This window comes from Saccopteryx bilineata, chromosome 5, assembly GCF_036850765.1.
Source record: "Saccopteryx bilineata isolate mSacBil1 chromosome 5, mSacBil1_pri_phased_curated, whole genome shotgun sequence".
Classification (NCBI taxonomy): domain Eukaryota; kingdom Metazoa; phylum Chordata; class Mammalia; order Chiroptera; family Emballonuridae; genus Saccopteryx; species Saccopteryx bilineata.
The window spans coordinates 264,115,377-264,134,287 of NC_089494.1; the positions used below are offsets into that span (position 1 = coordinate 264,115,377).

Consider the following 18,911-nt stretch of genomic DNA (forward strand, 5'->3'; position numbering starts at 1 on the left):
GTGGACAAGACCAGAAGCTGACCTGTGGGCTTGCTTCCTCAAACCCGGAGAGCTGTTTCTTCTCAGCCCCAGCCCTGACTTGGTCACGGAGGCCCATGGGAATGCCGCCCTGAGGACAGACAGGGCCTGGGGCCCCAGCACGCAGGAGGAGGCCAACGCTCAGGGGTCCTTGAAGACACTTTATTGAGGGACACTGGGGGCGCAGGGGACAGCGCCGAGGAGCCCTTGAGCCATCCCTGGCTTGTGTCCAAGTCCAGGCCCTCTGCCCTCTGCTCGTTTGGCTCCCAAGGGCATGGCGGCCAAGGCTGCCCCTCTCCAAGGCCCTCAAGATGGGTTCGGGCTGCCTGTACGAGGTCATGGGCCTTCATGTTTGTGTCCAGGCAGGCAGCCCGGACGCAGGGGCTGCCAGCGGGGCAGAGCAGTGGGCAGCTTCAGACGAAGGTGGCGTGGTGCGGGCTGGCTTTGGGCTTGGCGGGCCCCCCTGGAACAGGGCTCAGTCTGCGGAGGTCTGAAGCCGGGGGCCTGCTAGCCTGTGGCCTCCTGGGGCCCGTCCACACCCCTGGGACTCTGTGGCTCAGTCTTGGTGCCGGGCCAGTGACGAGGTCCACATCGATGATTGTGTTGACCGGGAGGCCTCGGCTGCTGTGGACCCCACCTCCTGTCACAGGGGAAAAGAGAGAGGCTGTCACCTGTCTGCCTTGCAGCCCAGCTAACCCCAGGGCAGGAGTGCCCACCCCACCTGCCTTGCTCAGACATGGGCCATTGGATGGGTAACTTAAATGCCCAAGTGCTTCCCAGAGGCTGGTGACCTCTGACTTCAGCCTTTCCACCCAGGTCAGGGGTCTGCAGAGCAGCAACCTCGAGCCTCTTGTTACACCAGCAGCCCCTCAGGGGCCCACCCACGGGAGCCCCTCGCAGAGGTCACACAGTGCAGGGAGGGCAGAGACTGGGCTGTTGGGGGTGAGGTCTGGTTTTGTGCCATGGGACACAGGGGAACCCTACTGGTGATGGCGACACCAGGACCCCTTGCCCCCTGCCCTCATCCGTCTAGTCTGTTCCGGACCAGGCTGGGCCCCTCAAGAACTCTCAGTACCCGGGCGCCTACCGCAGCCACCTCCTCATTCCTCCACCCCTGCCCTCTGGCTCCCCAGCCTGACGGCCCTGAACTGTCCCCTCGCCAGGGCTGAGTGGAGTGGGAGGGTGTGCAGGCTGTGCCGTGGGGTTTGGCAGGGGCTCCGCATAGCAGAGGAACTGGAGGGAACAGCATGGGCCCCAGGGCCCCAGGACGGGTCCCGGGCTGCTCAGAGGGACTCGCTGGACTTGAGTGGCCAGCGGAGAGCAGTGTGGGAGAACCTTCTGTACTCCGCCCCCATCTCAGGAACGGAGCTGGGCCCCTGCCGAGGTAGGAGCCTCATCTTGCCCTGAGCCCCCCAAGGCCAGCACAGCCCCCCACCCCCTCCTGGGGAGCTGGTGAGTGAGTGCCAAGAGGCAGGCCCCTTGCCTGGGCTCAAGGTTGGACCAGGTGCTAGGTGGGGGTTCGGAGGGGACTGGGGCGCTCAAGCCCCACCCACAGGGCTTACTGTCAGCATCTCCGCAGGACGCGGCTCACAGGGCAGGGACAGCTTCTGCACCCCCAGCCTGGCCACCAGGTCGTCCACCTGCCTGTGGCCTCAGGCCCCTGTCTTCTCCCTCACAAACTCAGTCCTTCCTGGCACCCTGCCTGGGTTCTGACGATGCCTCCGACCCTCACCACGCCTGGGCCTCAGACCCAGTCCCCACCCAGCCAGCTGTCTGCCGCCCCTCCAGGCTGCTCAGTGCCCAGCCGGCCCTCTCCTCGCCCCCAGGACTGCCGGGGCTGCTGGAAACGGCCTTGGAAGTTTCCAGACCTTGGGATGGGCAGCCCCAACACCAGGCTGATCACCTCTGGGAGGCCTGCCTGCCTCACGCCAGGCTGCCCAGGCCAGGTGTGTCATATCTGAAATAATGGAAAAGGTTTTGGGGAAAAGCTGCCCCTCCTGAAGTCCAAGGGTCCAGTTGTTTAGTCATTCAACAAACACTCCAACTGCCCACTGGGGTCTACCCGGTCCCAGCTTGTCACTGGGACCCGGTGCTCTGAATGCTGGCTACAGGGTGGGAGAGGGGGCTGACCTTGAGTTTGGCTTCAGAATGCGGAGAGAGCATGACTTGCCCCCATTGGGGCATTTGTCAGGAGCACTAAAGGGCCTGGGACCCACATGGGTTCGGGAGCCTGGCCCTGTCTCCTCACACCCGAGTCCCTAGGGACCCTGTGTCTGGACGCTGTACGAGGGCTCCCCCGGGAGAGACCGCCCAGTGTGCAGTGTCTCCTCACACCCGAGTCCCTAGGGACCCTGTGTCTGGACGCTGTACGAGGGCTCCCCCGGGAGAGACCGCCCAGTGTGCAGTGTCTCCTCACACCCGAGTCCCTAGGGACCCCGTGTCTGGACGCTGTACGAGGGCTCCCCCGGGAGAGACTGCCCAGTGTGCAGTGTCTCCTCACACCCGAGTCCCTAGACCCCGTGTCTGGACGCTGTACGAGGGCTCCCCCGGGAGAGACTGCCCAGTGTGCAGTGTCTCCTCACACCCGAGTCCCTAGACCCCGTGTCTGGACGCTGTACGAGGGCTCCCCCGGGAGAGACCGCCCAGTGTGCAGTGTCTCCTCACACCCGAGTCCCTAGACCCTGTGTCTGGACGCTGTACGAGGGCTCCCCCGGGAGAGACTGCCCAGTGTGCAGTGTCTCCTCACACCCGAGTCCCTAGACCCCGTGTCTGGACGCTGTACGAGGGCTCCCCTGGGAGAGACCGCCCAGTGTGCAGTGTCTCCTCACACCCGAGTCCCTAGACCCCGTGTCTGGACGCTGTACGAGGGCTCCCCCGGGAGAGACCTGCTGCCCTGCCTGCAGTTTCGCTCCCGCATGACCACTAAGGACTGACAGTCGCCGAGGACACCTGCAGGCCAGCTAAGGAGAAGGGTGTGTGTGTGTGTGTCCGGAGAGGTCCAGGTGGGCTGGGCTGGGAGGGGCTCAGTCAGAACCCTGCCCCAGCTTCGGGCTCCAGCACAGCCAGGTGGTCTGAGGGGAAGGCTGGGCCTGCTTCCTGGGAGAGGTGGGCAGGGCTGGGACCGCAGAGGGGCTGGTGGGGGCAGGGCTCTCTTGGCCCACCCTACAGGCAGAGGGAGAGGCCGTGGGGGAGAAATCTCTCCAAGCCATAGGGAAGGGCTGCAGACGGCCCCTTGCAAAGACCTCTCCCAAACCCCACACGGTCACACCTGCACCCTGGGGTCTCCTGCCTGCGGACACTTAGCTGAGTTTTGCGGAATGCTCAGCCCTGAGAGCCAAGGAGAGGCCCAGGACTCAGACCAGCCAGCACCTCCGTGCAGGGGGAGGCTGGGCCAGGGTCACTAGGCTGCTGGTCAGCACGGCAGGCAGCTGCATGGTCAGCTCTGGCAACACCCTCACCCAAATCGCAGCTCAGCGGTGCTTTTCTCAGAAGGAAGGTGACGAGGTAGCTTCTACACCATGTCTGCTTGAGGCCACAGGGCCTCTCCCAGCAGTGACCATGCCCATGGCCCCATAGGACTGACAATCAGAATCTGACCCTGGTTCTTCTGGGACCCGAGAGCAGCCGCCGCCCCTGCTCTGCCCGGTCCTGCCCAGGACGGGAAAGGCTGGAGGACACCCTCACACTTCCAGGCTATCTTGGGAATTGGGACCCCGGCAGCCTCAGGACACCTCTCACACTGTGCCTGGGGGGCGGGGGGGGACCGGACACCCGGGCTCGCTCTTCTTGCTCACGTCCTTCCTGAAAACCTGCATCTTCCCCAGAACCTGTGTCCTGGAACCTCCGCTCCGAAACCCGCTGTCCTCGGCCACGCAGGTGTGCACGGGCGGTCTGTGCGTGAACTCGGCACTGGGGCCGGGCCGGGCGGGCGGGGCGAGCAGGGTGGCTCTGGGCGCTGGCGGCCCACACGCTGTGCCATTGGGACCCAGGGCCCGGCTGCAGCACCACCCTGTTCTCATCCAGGACGAAGGGTCCATTCTGGCCACCAGGCAGCAAAGAAAGGTCATAGCAGCTGTTGAAACCGGGGACAGTGACTGGAAAAAGCCACCTCCAGACACTGAGAACTTGGTCGGCCTGACAGTGCTGTCAATCACCACACTCGGGGCTCAGGTTCCCTTTATCACAGAGGTGTGGTGATGACACAAGACTGCCCGCAAGCCATGGTCCCAGGCCCTCCCGGGCCCTGCCCAGCAGCCGCTGGTTAGCTCCAGGCAGACACTGGGTGGCTCCTCGTGGCCAAGCCCCTCCTCACCGCTCTCCTGCTCAGGACAGCCGAGAGCTACAGGTCCCCGTCCCCTCCCTGGGGCTGGGGGCTGGCTGTGGCCGTGGAGGTGGTCAGGCACTCCTACCGAGCTGGTGCCCCACCCTCCACTGTCCACCCATCAGGGGAGCTAGGTGGTGGAGGGCGCCGTGTCCCTGCAGGATGAGCCAGGGAACAGAGGGCACCTGGCTGGGCACACCGCCCCGGAGCAGGTACACCGAGGGGCCCAGCACGCCTCCGCGTGGGGTGTGGAGCCAGAGGCAAGAGGGAGCTGAGACAGCAGCCACCGCAGGGCTGCCAGCGCCACGCGGCTGCATCACCAGGACAGGGACAGGCAGGAGGGTGCGGCCCGGCCACCTCACCCACCAGGTGGCAGCAGACGGGCGGGGCCTGCCCATCCCCATCGACAGCACCGGTGCTCCCAGAGGGAGAGGAGGCCCTACGCCCCACCCCACACCGACCCGGCACAGCCCAGGGTGCCCGTGTGCTCGCCACGCCACCTCCCAGCACAGCTGAGCTGTGGGCACAGGTAAGGTAGGTAGAAACACCGCTGAGTGAACGGCTATTTGAAAGCCACTGTGTTAGGTGAACCCACTGGAGTCCCTAAATGTGTAATATTTTTCCTGCAGTAAAACAGAACTAGAATTTGCTAAGAAAATATACATTCAAGTAAAAAAAATAAAGTTTTAAACCAGTCCAATGATGAGCTCTAGAGTTTTTATTCCTCTTGGAAGAACACAGACTCAGACACGGGGACACGGCGCACGGGTGTCCACAGAAGAGCAGAGGCAGCCGCAGTGCGCGCCCGTCAGCATGCACACCCACGCCAGGCTGCCCTGTGCCCGCGAGCCGTCTTGGCGGGAAGGTGTGGGCACGCCCACCCAGCACGCGCCTCCACACGCCAGGTGTGCGGGTACGGAGCGCAGTGACAGCTGCAGGGCCTGGGGCGGGACCTAGGCCATCCGGGGACCGGACGCCCGAGCACAGGGGGTGTCTGCAGCCCGCCAGCAGATCATGGCTGAAGTGTCCACACTTCTGAGTGTGCAGGGGGGGGTGGCCACCGGGGGCTCTAGCAAAGCGGACACTGAGGGGCTCCTTGTCCACACCACGGGCGGGGACGGGGTGCAGGCACACAGTTGTGGCACTGGGTGGGGCAGGGAGCACAGCGCCCGGGAGCCCCTCTGGCAGGAGGCCGGGAGCCTCGCTTCCACTTCCAACAGGCTGGCTCCCGGGAACAGACCTGCGCAGCCACCCTCACGGAGCCCGGTGAAGGAGACTCGGGCTTCGGGAAGCTCAGAGAAATGCCTGTGGCTGCCGGGGCAGGGACGGCCCATGGAGCTCCCTCGGACCCCGGCACCGGGCCACACCAGGCACACCGTGCGGGCGTCCCTGTGACCGGGCTCCGAGTCGGAGCACGGTCTTCCTAAACCACCTGGCTTTACTTACTTCTCAAGATGAATGTTCTGTTTTGTTTCAGTCTTGAGACTGAAAATACTAAAAATGTTAGCTCTGCGTGTTTTAAAAGTAACACACACATTTTTCAGACACCCACAGGGCCTTGTGGCGTCTCTGGACCCAGGACCAGGGAGAGGCTGGTGAGGAGAGGGTCGCTGTGGTGTGCACGACACGGGCACACCTGCTCAGAGCCCCTCCGTGACCCGTTCTGACCACACGCCAACCAACCTCAGCTGCCGCCCAACACCGTCCTGGTAACAGGGGCAGGGGCAGCCCACAGTAACCATGGTAACTGAGAGGGATGGAGCTATCGAGAGGCCTCCCTAGGCGATGGTGGGGCAGAGGGTCGACCTACCACACTGTGTCTTTTTCATGGGGACCACGTGGACGTCCCCGGGTGGAGTGGAGAGGCAAACAGTCAGAGGTGAGCAGGGGAACCAAGCCGAGAGGTACCTGGTCTGGGAGGTCCGGCCGAGTCCTGCGGGGTGGACGGCGGCGGCAGCAGAGTGCTATTGGGGCTGCTGATGTCCCCCTCCCCCGTGAGCGTCAGGTCGGCCACGTGCTCGCCCTCCACGGTCTGGACGCCCCCGGCCTCCACGTCCTGCGTGTGGGGCGCGGGCATCACGGGGCTGGTGGGGGCACAGGAGGAGGGACTGTCAGCCGAGCTGGGGCTCGTGGCGGGGCTGTCAGGGTGGTCTCGGGGGGGCCCCCACGGCTCCTGGGGCCCAGGCGCCTTCTCCTGGCCGTGGCGGGGTGCGGTGATCTTGCCGGGGAGGCCGGGCTCCGCGGTGCCCGGGGGTAAACGCAGAAACTCAGGCAGCACCAGGTCTTCCTTCCTCAGCAGCCCACGCTGGTCGTCTGCTCTGTTGCTCTGAGCTTTGGAAATAAGCTCAAAAAACGCTGTTGGAAGAAAGCCCACATCGACAGCTTTAGTTTCACACCTGGGCACCCGCAGCAAAAGTGCACATCTGGAAATTCTTGTCTTGTGTCGCTGCCCTCAAAGTGCAGGCTGCAGCCGGGGCCACCCTCGCCTCCACGGTGACCTCCACGCACATAACTGTGAGAAGGCCCATAGACCATTCCAGAGACCGGGGTGAAGTCCAGCCTGGAGCTAGTCACGCCGATGGCCCGGCCCAGCACAGCTGAGCCAACAGACTTCAGGAGCATGCTGCCCACGCTCTGGCCAAGAATGATGGCTTGGGGGGTCCTCACACCCAGTCCTGGGTCCCGCCCAAGGATGAAGGGAGTGACCCACAGGTGCTACAGCATGACCCAGCAAGGGGCCAGGTGAGCCCGCCGTGACCAGGACGGGGACCCAGAGGGTTCTGTGTGAAGGAAGCCCGTGGTGGGGAACCCCACACCTGGGCCTGACCTGGCAGAGGGCCGCGCCTCTCCTGCCAGGGCCACCTCCCTCTGGGCCCGCACCTCCCTGGCACCCTCCGCAGCCTGCTGCACACCTGCAACTTCTGCACCAGAGCCCCTTTTCTTACCTGAGGGGCTTTCCAGCTGTAACTCAAGGCCACTGTTCAAGAGAAGGCACTAAACTGAGCTCTCTCTAGCATTTCAACTGCACTCTCCATTTTTGAACAAAGACAAGGACTTTAAAATCTCAAATCTGAATGCTTCTCAGAAATGCGTCAGCTCCAGAGCGGGCGTGTCTTTCCCCTCTGCCCGTAGCCGGGCGGGGACGGAGGCAGGGGCAGGGTCTGAAGGGCGGCCTGCCCCGGGAGCTGACAGCTGACGAGGAAGAACCCCCTGAACTGAAACCCAGGAAACAGCAGCTGCTGCTGCTCTGACTCTGCTGTTCATGCTTCTCTTCATCCGAAGTTTGTGGAAGAGACAGCCCCCCCTCAGCCCCGCCCACAGGCCCAGGCGGGTGCAGCCCAGCAGGCCTCCTGCAGGCCCACCCATGCAGGTCAGCAAGCCCAGGACCACTGTGCTGGCCCCTGGCCCCCACGGGGACTCCCTGACTCATGTGAGTCCGGCTCAGTCTGAAAACTGGGGTTCTGGTAAAATTGCACCGAAACCCCCAAAGACACGGGGGAGCACACTCATGTGACAGGGATCACAGCCACCCTGCCGTCAGTCACTCAGAGGAAGTTCTAATAATCGTAATAACTAACATTGTATTCACTAAAAAACGTGCAAGTTCAAAAAGTACACATACCCTCAGCTTCGTCCAAATTAATTTTCTGATTTTTTTTTTTCCCAATCTTTCCAATAGATTCTTCTCTCTTTGAAAGCCGGGAATCCCTAGCATTTTTTCCATTTTCTCCTTTTATTTTAATAGAATTAGACTTGCCTAGTGTTCTCTCCTCTCCCTGCATTAGAAGGAAAGTCACAGTTCTACTCACATTTCAGACATGACAGCACACAGTTCATCAGTTACAGACAGGAAGGTCTGAGCCAGACCGCACTGACGTGCAGGAAGCAGTCACCGTGACAGAGATTCAAGCAGCACGCAAGGGACAGTGCCCACCAGGGGGGCAGCGAGCTGGCGAGTCCCAGGTCCCAGGAGGGGACACCAGAGGGCGCCACAGGGGCTCATGGGGAGCATGTGGCCGCTGCCCTGGGGCGCAGGGCACCACACGGGTCGGGCGGGGGAATTACCGTAGCCGAGAAATGCCTGGAGCTGGAGTTTGCAGCCACGTTCTGTTTGACCGGCGCCCCTTTCTGCTTGTCTGCAGGGCATGAACAGAGGGAGGTAAGCGTTACAATCACAGTGAACAGTTACACACACTCCTGGTCCTATGAAGACAAAGGTGTGACATGTCTGTATCTAATCTGTACACACAGGCAGGACCAAAGACGGGACCAGCTGGCTCCACCTTTGCCAGGGCAGGATGTGCTGTGTGTGCAGGGTTTTGGGGGCATGTGGCGGCTTGACCACATTTATTAGGACATTTCTAAGGCAACCGAAAAGCTTATTTCAGCCCTGGCCAGGTGGCTCAATGGATAGAACACCATCCTAGCGTGCTGAGATCGCAGGTTTGATCCCCTGCCAGGCACGTAGGGGAGGCAATCAATGAGCACACAACTAAATGTAACTAAGTGACGAGATGATGCGTCTCTTCCTCTCTCTCCCAAATCAATGAAAATTTTTTTTAAAAAAGAAAAGAAAAGCTTGTTTTGTGGACTATTGGCATGAATACCCTCCGAAAGAAGAGAGTCATGTATCTTCAAACACAACTATTGCCCCAAGTCAGGGCTGACGTCTGGCTTCCAACAGCTCACATGACCCTGAGCCCACTTCTTTGGCCCAACGAGGCTGGAGGGCCGGCCGCACAGCCTCCCAGCAGCTGCTCAGACCCCCACTTGCCCCTCCTTGCAGCTGCTCAGAGGCACCTGTGCACACGCAGCCTGAGGTCCACCCGGCAGCCCTGGGCCGAGGCGCTCAGAGGAGCCTGTGCACACGCAGCCTGAGGTCCACCCTCAGCCCTGGGCCGAGGCGCTCAGAGGAGCCTGTGCACACGCAGCCTGAGGTCCACCCCGCAGCCCTGGGCCGAGGTGCTCAGAGGCACCTGTGCACACGCAGCCTGAGGTCCACCCCGCAGCCCTGGGCCGAGGTCCTCAGAGGCGCCTGTGCACACGCAGCCTGAGGTCCACCCTCAGCCCTGGGCCGAGGCGCTCAGAGGAGCCTGTGCACACGCAGCCTGAGGTCCACCCCGCAGCCCTGGGCCGAGGCGCTCAGAGGCACCTGTGCACACGCAGCCTGAGGTCCACCCGGCAGCCCTGGGCCGAGGCCCTCAGAGGAGCCTGTGCACACGCAGCCTGAGGTCCACCCGGCAGCCCTGGGCCGAGGCCCTCAGAGGAGCCTGTGCACACGCAGCCTGAGGTCCACCCGGCAGCCCTGGGCCGAGGCCCTCAGAGGAGCCTGTGCACACGCAGCCTGAGGTCCACCCTCAGGCCCTGGGCCGAGGTGCTCAGAGGAGCCTGTGCACACGCAGCCTGAGGTCCACCCCGCAGCCCTGGGCCGAGGCCCTCAGAGGAGCCTGTGCACACGCAGCCTGAGGTCCACCCTCAGGCCCTGGGCCGAGGTGCTCAGAGGAGCCTGTGCACACGCAGCCTGAGGTCCACCTGGCAGCCCTGGGCCGAGGCCCTCAGAGGAGCCTGTGCACACGCAGCCTGAGGTCCACCTGGCAGCCCTGGGCCGAGGTGCTCAGAGGAGCCTGTGCACACGCAGCCTGAGGTCCACCCTCAGGCCCTGGGCCGAGGCCCTCAGAGGCACCTGTGCACACGCAGCCTGAGGTCCACCTGGCAGCCCTGGGCAGAGGCCCTCAGAGGAGCCTGTGCACACGCAGCCTGAGGTCCACCCGGCAGCCCTGGGCCGAGGCGCTCAGAGGAGCCTGTGCACACGCAGCCTGAGGTCCACCCGGCAGCCCTGGGCAGAGGCGCGCCGTCCATCCACCCAGGAGAGCCCGGGAGGAGAGCGCAGCGTGCTGGACCACGCTGGCCCAGGAGGTCCTCTGCTTTAACACGGGGTCCTATGGCAGAGGAGCCACCACCAGGGCCCCCACTGCCACGCACCAGACGGGACAGACATCTCAGAACTGAGCAGCTCTCAGAAACCATCTGGTCCAGTCGCTGCCGGGCCTCGGGCAGCTCCTTGGAAGCCATCTCCCCACCCAGGTAATCAGCAGGCAGTGCCACAGCTCTCTCCAGGGGATACTCCCCACTGCCCCTGCCTGGAAGGGGGCTGGCGGGGAGGCAGGGGCCTAGCTGCAGGACCCCAGTGCCCCGGATGTGGCAGGATGTCGCTGAGGTAGCAGCGTCCCCCCGGGAAGAACTCTACAGACTACAGGACTCCCGCACAGAGAATGGGGTGCGACACCTCCCAGTCCGTGAGGCCCCGGGACCGTGTCCCTTGTTCACAGGGTCTTGACGCGTCCCAGGAATAGAGCTCTCTCGTTAAAGCCATCCACGCCCAGGCATGCCGAAGCTCAGAGCAACCCTGGGGGTGAGGGGACCGCAGGGCCTGTCCCGAGACAGGCTCAGGGACGTCTGTTCTCAGGAGGTGCATGGCTCCCCCCGAGGCCCTGTGTCCTGCTCCTGGGGCCTCCTGCCCACAGTCAGCCCTCGGAAGCCCAGTGTGGCTGTGCTCTGCCCAGCTCTACCGGCAGGAGTGGCGGCCATAACAGGAGGCCCTCAGGGTGAGCAGCAGGGTTGGGCTTCCGGGAGGCAGCGAGGGGGTGTCAGGGCCTCACTCACCTTTCCCTCTGGAGGGGTCCTTTTCTTCCAAGATGACCCGTTGTCCGTCCAGACTCGATATGGGGGCCCCCAGGTCCAGGGGTTCTTTCTCTCCGCTCTAGAGACCAAGACGGTGCACTGAGTAACTCACCCACACCGGACCTTTCAGGACAGTGGCCAGTGAGCCAGCTGCTGCTAACAAGACCAGTCCAGACGGAGTCACATGCCAAGTGACCTGGTCTGGTCACCTCAGCAGGGCTACCCTAGCCTGAAGGGCCTGGGGCTGGGCACAGACTCCCGAGGTGGAATAACAAGGCTCAAGCCCCGGTGGCACCCGGAACACGAGGGCCCTGAGGCTCCATGTGTCGGGGCTGCTTCCACCCAAGTGACTGCTGGTGGCCTCACTTCACCAAACCAAGGACCCAGGGGTGAAAGAACACACAGTGGGTGCTGCAGAAATCTTAGTCCATAATTTCAGTGTTTTTATTTTATTTTATTTTATTTTTCTGAGGTTGGAAACGGGGAGGCATTCAGACAGACTCCCGCATGCGCCCGACCGGGATCCACCTGGCACGCCCACCAGGGGGCGATGTTCTGCCCATCTGGGGCGTTGCTCTGTTGCATCCAGAGCCATTCTAGTGCCTGAGGCAGAGGCCATGGAGCCATCCTCAGTGCCAGGGCCAACTTTGCTCCAATGGAGCCTTGGCTGTGGGAGGGGAAGAGAGAGACAGAGAGGAAGGAGAGGGGGAGGGGTGGAGAAGCAGATGGGCGCTTCTCCTGTGTGCCCTGGCCGGGAATCGAACCCGGGACTTCTGTACGCCAGGCCGACGCTCTACCACTGAGCCAACTGGCCAGGGCCAAGTTCAATGTTTTTAAATATAAAGCCAAGTTGGCACAAAAGTGCTGACACTGCTCACAGCCCGGATGAAGGGACCCTAACACCCACGAGCTGCCCGGCAAACACTGTCAGGAGGTGCACGCGGACAGCAGATGCCCACTTTGTGGACAAGGACACGGGCAGCGATGCGAGTGGGGCTGAGGGGGGACACGGGGAGACCACCTGCTATTTAGGACCCACAAGCACTGTTTAAAAAGAAACCTCAACTGGAAGCTCGGCTTCTAAAATTCCCTGACAGCCAGGAGAACAGTGAGCGTGACCAAGGGCCACGTCAGGGAGTGACCGCCAGCTCCCTGAAGGAGCCCGTGGCCCTGGAGCTTGGCCCAGTGCGAAGACCACCATGGCTAGCGGGGCCCTGCCTTGCCTATGACATTGCCAGCTCAGGTGGACGCACACATTCAGTGAAGGTCAGCTCATATGTTCACCGAAAAGCCACGTGTCACAGCCAGGAGCCAAGGAAGCTGAACTGCTTCCTGGCAGGGATGTGGCCTTACCACCGGCCGGCCGGGAAGTCCCACACAGCCCTACAAACCCATTTTACAGAGAGGGAAACTGAGCACAGAGAGATTAAGCAATGGCTTGGGGTCTCAACAGCAGGAGAGCAGGGAGGCCGTGTGGAGCCCACGCCTGTCTCCGCCCAGCACATCTGGACTCTGGGATGGTGGTGCTCCGCCCAGCCGGGAAGGGGCTCCAGGTTACCCTGGGATGTACGTGAAAACTTCACACAGTTCTGTCCACATCAGAAATCCTGAACAGTTTTAGGGCCTGTTTCAGAGAAAATTAAAATGCTAAAAATATTTCAAATCATAGTTCTGATAAAGTTCATTTTCTAAGGGAAACGAGAACACAAGGCAAGCTACACCCTAAGTCACTGCATTCTGAAGCAAATGAATGCAGTTTGCTAGACACGCAGTGATTCCAGACTCAGTGAGACCCGACACAGCTCCCTGCATGCCCTCAGGTCACAGCGATGGGGACCTGCTCTCGCCAGCCCTGCTTTCCTCTGTCCCTAGTGTTCTCGGGGTGCCAGGGACGTCAGACCAGCCGAGGGAACGTGGGAAATGGGGAAACGTAATGAGCTCAGGCCTGGCAACCGCGGGGCACAGGAGGTGGGGCCTCCCCAGTCTCGGCTCCTGCTCAGACCTGCAAACAGTAGTCGTACTTCAGGGGGCTTTGTTGGTTTCTCATTTGGGTTTTCCACGACCAAAACCAAATCTCAGATGCCAAGCCCAACCCCTCTGGGAACGACCCAAGGATAAATGAACGAGTGTTTCCACTCCGCAGGGTGAGGAGGTGGAGGAGGGAGGCAACACCCTCCACGCGGGGCGGGTGTGGCTGGGCCCTCAGAGCTCTGCGTGGGGGGGAGTCGGCACCCTGCCCCCGCCTGCGGCTCAGGGAACACGCGCAGACCCTCACATCACTCACCAGCCTGGCCACCAGCTCACTCAGGTGCAGGCCGTACTTGGCCACCACGGGCCGCAGCACTTCTGTCACGGGCTTGGTGGGCTTGGCCTTGAGCCCCACGGACCGGTTAATGGGAACCAGATCCAGCCTGTCGAGAGGAGAGACAGGACGCGCTCTACTGCCAACCTCCGCTGAGCCCCTCAGACCTTCCGTCTCCAGAACAGCAGGGCACCCACGGGCCCCCGCAGTGCCTGGGCACCTGGCTCAGCCCGGGCTCTGACTAGGGAGGTGCGCCTGCAGGGCTTCTCCAAGGTTCCGTGGGGCTGAACAGAGCGGGCACACCTGGCAGAGAGGGACCCTCCCCAGGGTGACCAGCTCTCCACCCAGCCTGCCCACCCCGATGTGGTCCTGCTAGGGTCACGGGCAGGAAGGGACAGCGGCCCTCGGACCCCTGGGGCTCGAGGGTCTGCGTGCAGCTGCCACCCCCACCCCAGCTCACGATGGGGGCTGGCGTTCCCTTCCCAGCGACCACCTGCCAGAGCAGAGGCCAGCGGGACCGCTGTCAGAACACAGTGTGGCTCTGGGGACCTCACGGGAATGGCAACTGCAGTGTTCTCACCTAAACAAAGTACGCTTTTCCAGGCGCAGGTCCCTGGACGCCAGGATGCTACTGTCCTGATGCAGCACCAGAGGCTTCGGGACACAGGGAGGAACAAAGGCACGATCAGCGTGGGAGCAGGGGCGCCTGGCATGCTCCCTGTGTGCAGCAGACGCACAGCTGCGCACAGACCCGCACCAGCACGGACCCAGCCCTTAGGACAGCCTCCCTCAGACTGAGGAGACATGGGGCGTGGAGCAGCGTCCACCACCAGGACCTAACACCATGGGCCAAGAGGGCAAGTCATCAGGCAGACTTAGTTAACAAGACAAGGAGATTAGCTGGTCCCCCACAGGCCAGTGCCTCACGCTGGTCCCCACAGGCAGGTCCCCAGAGGGCTGGTCCTCCCACGAGAAGGGTCCTGAGGGTCTTCTGGGCATAGTACCTTGTCCCCGCCCACCAGGAAGAGGTCCACTGCGGCCCCGTTGACGCCATGTCGCTCACAGAGCCCGGACAGGACCTCCTTGATGGACAGCCCCGCCTTGACGAGCACCGTGCAGGATGTCCCGTCGGGGAGCTGGATGCAGCAGTGCTTGGCGGCCTTGTCCCTCTCGGGCACCAAGGTCCTGCAGGCCTCTGCCTGGAGAGCAAAAGACAGGCACTGGGCTCAGCTTACAGGGAGCACCCAGGACGCCCGAGAGCCCGTGGCTAGCTCACACCTGCTTAGGGAGGCCCACGTCCAGAGATGTGGACCTGCTGGGACACGACAGGGGCTGCTGGGCTCAGAGCCGACGAAGGGCCAGGCTTCCACGTGACACAGGAACAGCCACAATCTTCTTCTTGACCAGACACTACTCACACTCGTCCCAGGTCTCAGAACCCACGTGCTCCTGAGCACCCTTGGGAAGGAGCTCTCCTAACAGGACGGGCCCTCTTCGTGCTCTTTTCTGGGCCTGGCCCAGAAGCAGACGGGTCACGCTCTGGAGCCCACAGAAGCCACTCTGTGACCTGAGCTGCCCTCGCCCACCTCCGCCTGTGGGACTGGGACCCATGCGGCGGTCTGAATCACATGTGGGGGCCCAAAGCCTCCCAGTCTGGGCCTCTGCTGCTTCTCCTCTTCCAGCCAACCCTGCCCAAGCCCCCAGGCCCAGGTCTCTCCAAGAGGCACGGACTGACCTCGTGGGTAGCTAGTCAGCCTGAGGGAGGAGGCAGGAGGGGAAACGGGAGGTCCTGGGAAGCTACAGGGTGGGGGCAGGGCTGTGTGGGCACAGTGGGAGTGTAGGGGGGCGGGGGCTGTGTGGGCACAGTGGGAGTGTAGGGGGGCGGGGGCTATGTGGGCACAGTGGGCGCATAGCGGGGCGGGGGCTGTGTGGGCACAGTGGGAGTGTAGGGGGGCGGGGGCTGTGTGGGCACAGTGGGCACATGAAGGGGCTATGTGGGCACAGTGGGCGCATAGGGGGGCGGGGGCTGTGTGGGCACAGTGGGCGCGTAGGGGGGCAGGGGCTGTGTGGGCACAGTGGGCGCGTAGGGGGGCGGGGGCTGTGTGGGCACAGTGGGCACATGAAGGGGCTATGTGGGCACAGTGGGCGCATAGGGGGGCGGGGGCTGTGTGGGCACAGTGGGAGTGTAGGGGGGCGGGGGCTGTGTGGGCACAGTGGGCGCGTAGGGGGGCGGGGGCTGTTTGGGCACAGTGGGAGTGTAGGGGGGCGGGGGCTGTGTGGGCACAGTGGGCGCGTAGGGGGGCGGGGGCTGTTTGGGCACAGTGGGAGTGTAGGGGGGCGGGGGCTGTGTGGCCCAGTGGGCGCGTAGGGGGGTGGGGGCTGTGTGGCCCAGTGGGCACGTAGGGGGGCGGGGGCTGTGTGGCCCAGTGGGCATGTAGGGGGACAGGGGCTGTGTGGCACAGTGGGCGCGTAGGGGGGCGGGGGCTGTGTGGCCCAGTGGGCGCGTAGGGGGCGGGGGCTGTGTGGCTCAGTGGGCGTGTAGGGGGCGGGGGCTGTGTGGGCACAGTGGGAGTGTAGGGGGCGGGGGCTGTGTAGCACAGTGGGCGCATAGGGGGCAGGGGCTGTTTGGGCACAGTGGGTGCGTAGGGGGCGGGGGCTGTGTGGGCACAGTGGGCGCGTAGGGGGCGGGGGCTGTGTGGGCACAGTGGGAGTGTAGGGGGCGGGGGCTGTGTAGCACAGTGGGCGCGTAGGGGGCAGGGGCTGTTTGGGCACAGTGGGCGCGTAGGGGGCGGGGGCTGTGTGGGCACAGTGGGCGCGTAGGGGGTGGGGGCTGTGTGGGCACAGTGGGAGTGTAGGGGGGCGGGGGCTGTGTGGGCACAGTGGGCGCGTAGGTGGGCGGGGGCTGTGTGGGCACAGTGGGAGTGTAGGGGGGCGGGGGCTGTGTGGGCACAGTGGGCGCGTAGGGGGGCGGGGGCTGTGTGGGCACAGTGGGAGTGTAGGGGGGCGGGGGCTGTGTGGGCACAGTGGGCGCGTAGGGGGGCGGGGGCTGTGTGGGCACAGTGGGAGTGTAGGGGGGCGGGGGCTGTGTGGCCCAGTAGGTGCGTAGGGGGACGGGGGCTGTTTGGGCACAGTGGGCGTGTAGGGGGGCGGGGGCTGTGTGGCACAGTGGGCGCGTAGGGGGCCGGGGGCTGTGTGGGCACAGTGGGCGTGTAGGGGGGCGGGGGCTGTGTGGGCACAGTGGGAGTGTAGGGGGGCGGGGGCTGTTTGGGCACAGTGGGCGCGTAGGGGGGCGGGGGCTGTGTGGGCACAGTGGGAGTGTAGGGGGGCGGGGGCTGTGTGGCCCAGTAGGCGCGTAGGGGGACGGGGGCTGTGTGGCAGTGGCTAACTGAGGCCTGTAGCCCTCACAGTTGAAGAAGAAAGTGCTCTACACACATTGCCGCTCCCATTCCCCGTGGCCAGGACACTGGCAGCAACAAGGTTTTCCAGAACAGGCCTCAGACAGCAGCTAGTAAACCAGCAGGGTCCTAGCCCGTCCCTCCCACCTGCCCTCACCTCAGGGAAACCAGGACAGAGCCAGCAGCTAGACAACTGGGTTGGTAGGTGGGGGGCGGAGCGGCCCGGGGGGGCCAGGTGGGTGGGGAGGAGTGCCTGCAGCCCCCCAGACGGGAATGTCTGGGCCAGCCGGGTGTTCAAACGGTGAGACAAGGACAAAGAACCTGCCTGCAAAGCTTTTCTTTGTTCTCAGTGGGAATTTAAAAAAATGGTAACTGAATGAGAACAAAAGATGAAAAAACTCAATTCAGAGATCGTTAGTGCCTGGGGAGGCCCCTCCCACCTACCAAACAGTTCCTCACCCAACCTCGGGACCCCCCTCCCCGAAGCACCCGGCAGGTTTTGACACATGGGCTCCTGGTGAGCAGATACGCGTGGGGCTCGGGACGCGTGGGCTCCCGGTGAGCAGACACGCGTGGGGCTCGGGACGCGTGGGCTCCCGGTGAGCAGACACGCGTGGGCCTCGGGACGCGTGGGCTCCCGGTGAGCAGACACGCGTGGGGCTCGGGACGCGTGGGCTCCCGGTGAGCAGACACGCGTGGGCCTCGGGACGCGTGGGCTCCCGGTGAGCAGACACGCGTGGGCCTCAGGACACGTGGCCTTCGCACCAAGGGCAGGCGGTGACTCACCAGGTCCAGGCTCCCGGCGGAGGACACGGAGCCCTGTGACTCCCTGCGGCCCAGGCCTCCGTTGGCGTGCAGGGGGTCTTGATGGGGAAACACAGTGACTCAGTATCAAACAGCTCCGCTTGTCCTCAATACAGAAGCCCCAGTTAACGGTCAGGACCCCCCACTCTGACACCCTTAGGATGAACCGACGCCTGTGAGGACAGAGGCAGGATGGGAAAGGCCTCCGAGGCGCTGCCCTCCCCAGGACTCAGCCCGTCCTAGGCATGTGCCGCAGCCAGGGGCCGTCACGGCTGCAGAGACGGGGCTCCCGCTGTGCTTGGCCACGCCCACCGGGTGCCCGCGGCCTGGATCAGGGAAGTAAGCACGGCCCCTGGGCAGGACCTCCCTTCTCTTCCTTCAGCCCGAAATTTCTATCCAACTGGTGGTTTCTGGGCCTAACCAGAAACTCCCCTGTGGACAGCAGCGAACACCCAGCTGGTCACTGCACCGTTACCTATGACTCCTGTCACGCTTTCCTGCAAAGTCCTAAAGCGAGCCAACAATCACACCACCCACTGTCACTGACGGGGCTAGCTGTAATCTCAGACTAAGCTGAAACCATGAAAACCCTCATCTAGAAAGGCCCGTTCACAACATGGAGCCTGCTCCCCAGTCATTCTGCTGTCCTGGGGTGAGGGGGCTGCAGGGGGCCGGGGGTGGGGGCACAGGGACTCCCAGGTCCCACTGTCCTTCTGAACCACTAGCCCACCTTCCAAAAGCACAAGGCTGCCAGGACACCAACCGAAGTCCTGGGCAGTGCCCTGGAATCAGGATCTCAAGTTCTCTAAAGAGCCGCCAGCCATGAGGCCCAGCCTCCGGGTCCTGCTCGGATGGGCAGGCCGTGAGCTGCCGTCACCCTGGCCGGTGGGGCTGCACGGCTTCTACCCTGCAGCTGCTTTCTCACTGACCGGCTATACCGCTGTCTGCATAAGTCACCCACAGCACAGCCCAGGGACACGGCTCCCAACCCAGGCCCACATCCTGCCTCCTTCCTTCTGTAACATGGGCTGCTCAGAGGAGGAGGTAAAACACACCATCTACCCGCCGGGCGGAGCGGCTCCTGGAGCTGCCAGGCCAGTTCCTGCAAAGCACTCCATCCTTAACAGTCTCTAGAGGGAAGCCCTTCTAAACTCTCGTCTCCATGCGTCTCGGTGGCTGGAGCATCCAGCCGGCGCTCTGTCCCCTCTGGCCCTGCAGCGCCCGGCTGAGCTGGCACTGGCAGCTCCCCCCCGGCTCTCCCCCGGCTCCAGGACAAGCCCGTCTCTGTCTCACTAGCTTCTCAGTGACACAAAGAAACTGAGGGAAAACAGCTAGAATGGGTGACCTTTAAGATTTACAATAATAAAAAACTATAATTTTGAAAACACTT

General features: G+C 63.3%; 1 protein-coding gene across 4 annotated transcripts in view; it reads right to left on the reverse strand.

The window, feature by feature from the left end:
- Positions 1 to 165: 165 nt before the first annotated feature.
- RGS12 (regulator of G protein signaling 12) overlaps positions 166 to 18,911 on the reverse strand; it is a 147,077-nt gene continuing 128,331 nt past the window's right edge. For 3 of the 4 annotated variants that reach the window (XM_066279761.1, XM_066279763.1, XM_066279765.1), the window contains 9 exons: positions 17,504 to 17,580; positions 14,327 to 14,521; positions 13,903 to 13,976; positions 13,305 to 13,431; positions 11,003 to 11,099; positions 8,405 to 8,475; positions 7,962 to 8,115; positions 6,248 to 6,694; positions 166 to 658 (listed from right to left, as the gene is read on the reverse strand). In XM_066279761.1, coding sequence (XP_066135858.1) covers positions 432 to 658; positions 6,248 to 6,694; positions 7,962 to 8,115; positions 8,405 to 8,475; positions 11,003 to 11,099; positions 13,305 to 13,431; positions 13,903 to 13,976; positions 14,327 to 14,521; positions 17,504 to 17,580 — 1,469 coding nt within the window. In that variant the 3' untranslated portion in view covers positions 166 to 431. Of the gene's footprint in view, positions 659 to 6,247; positions 6,695 to 7,961; positions 8,116 to 8,404; positions 8,476 to 11,002; positions 11,100 to 13,304; positions 13,432 to 13,902; positions 13,977 to 14,326; positions 14,522 to 17,503; positions 17,581 to 18,911 lie in introns of those variants that run through there. The other variant, XM_066279764.1, reaches the window with a different exon arrangement.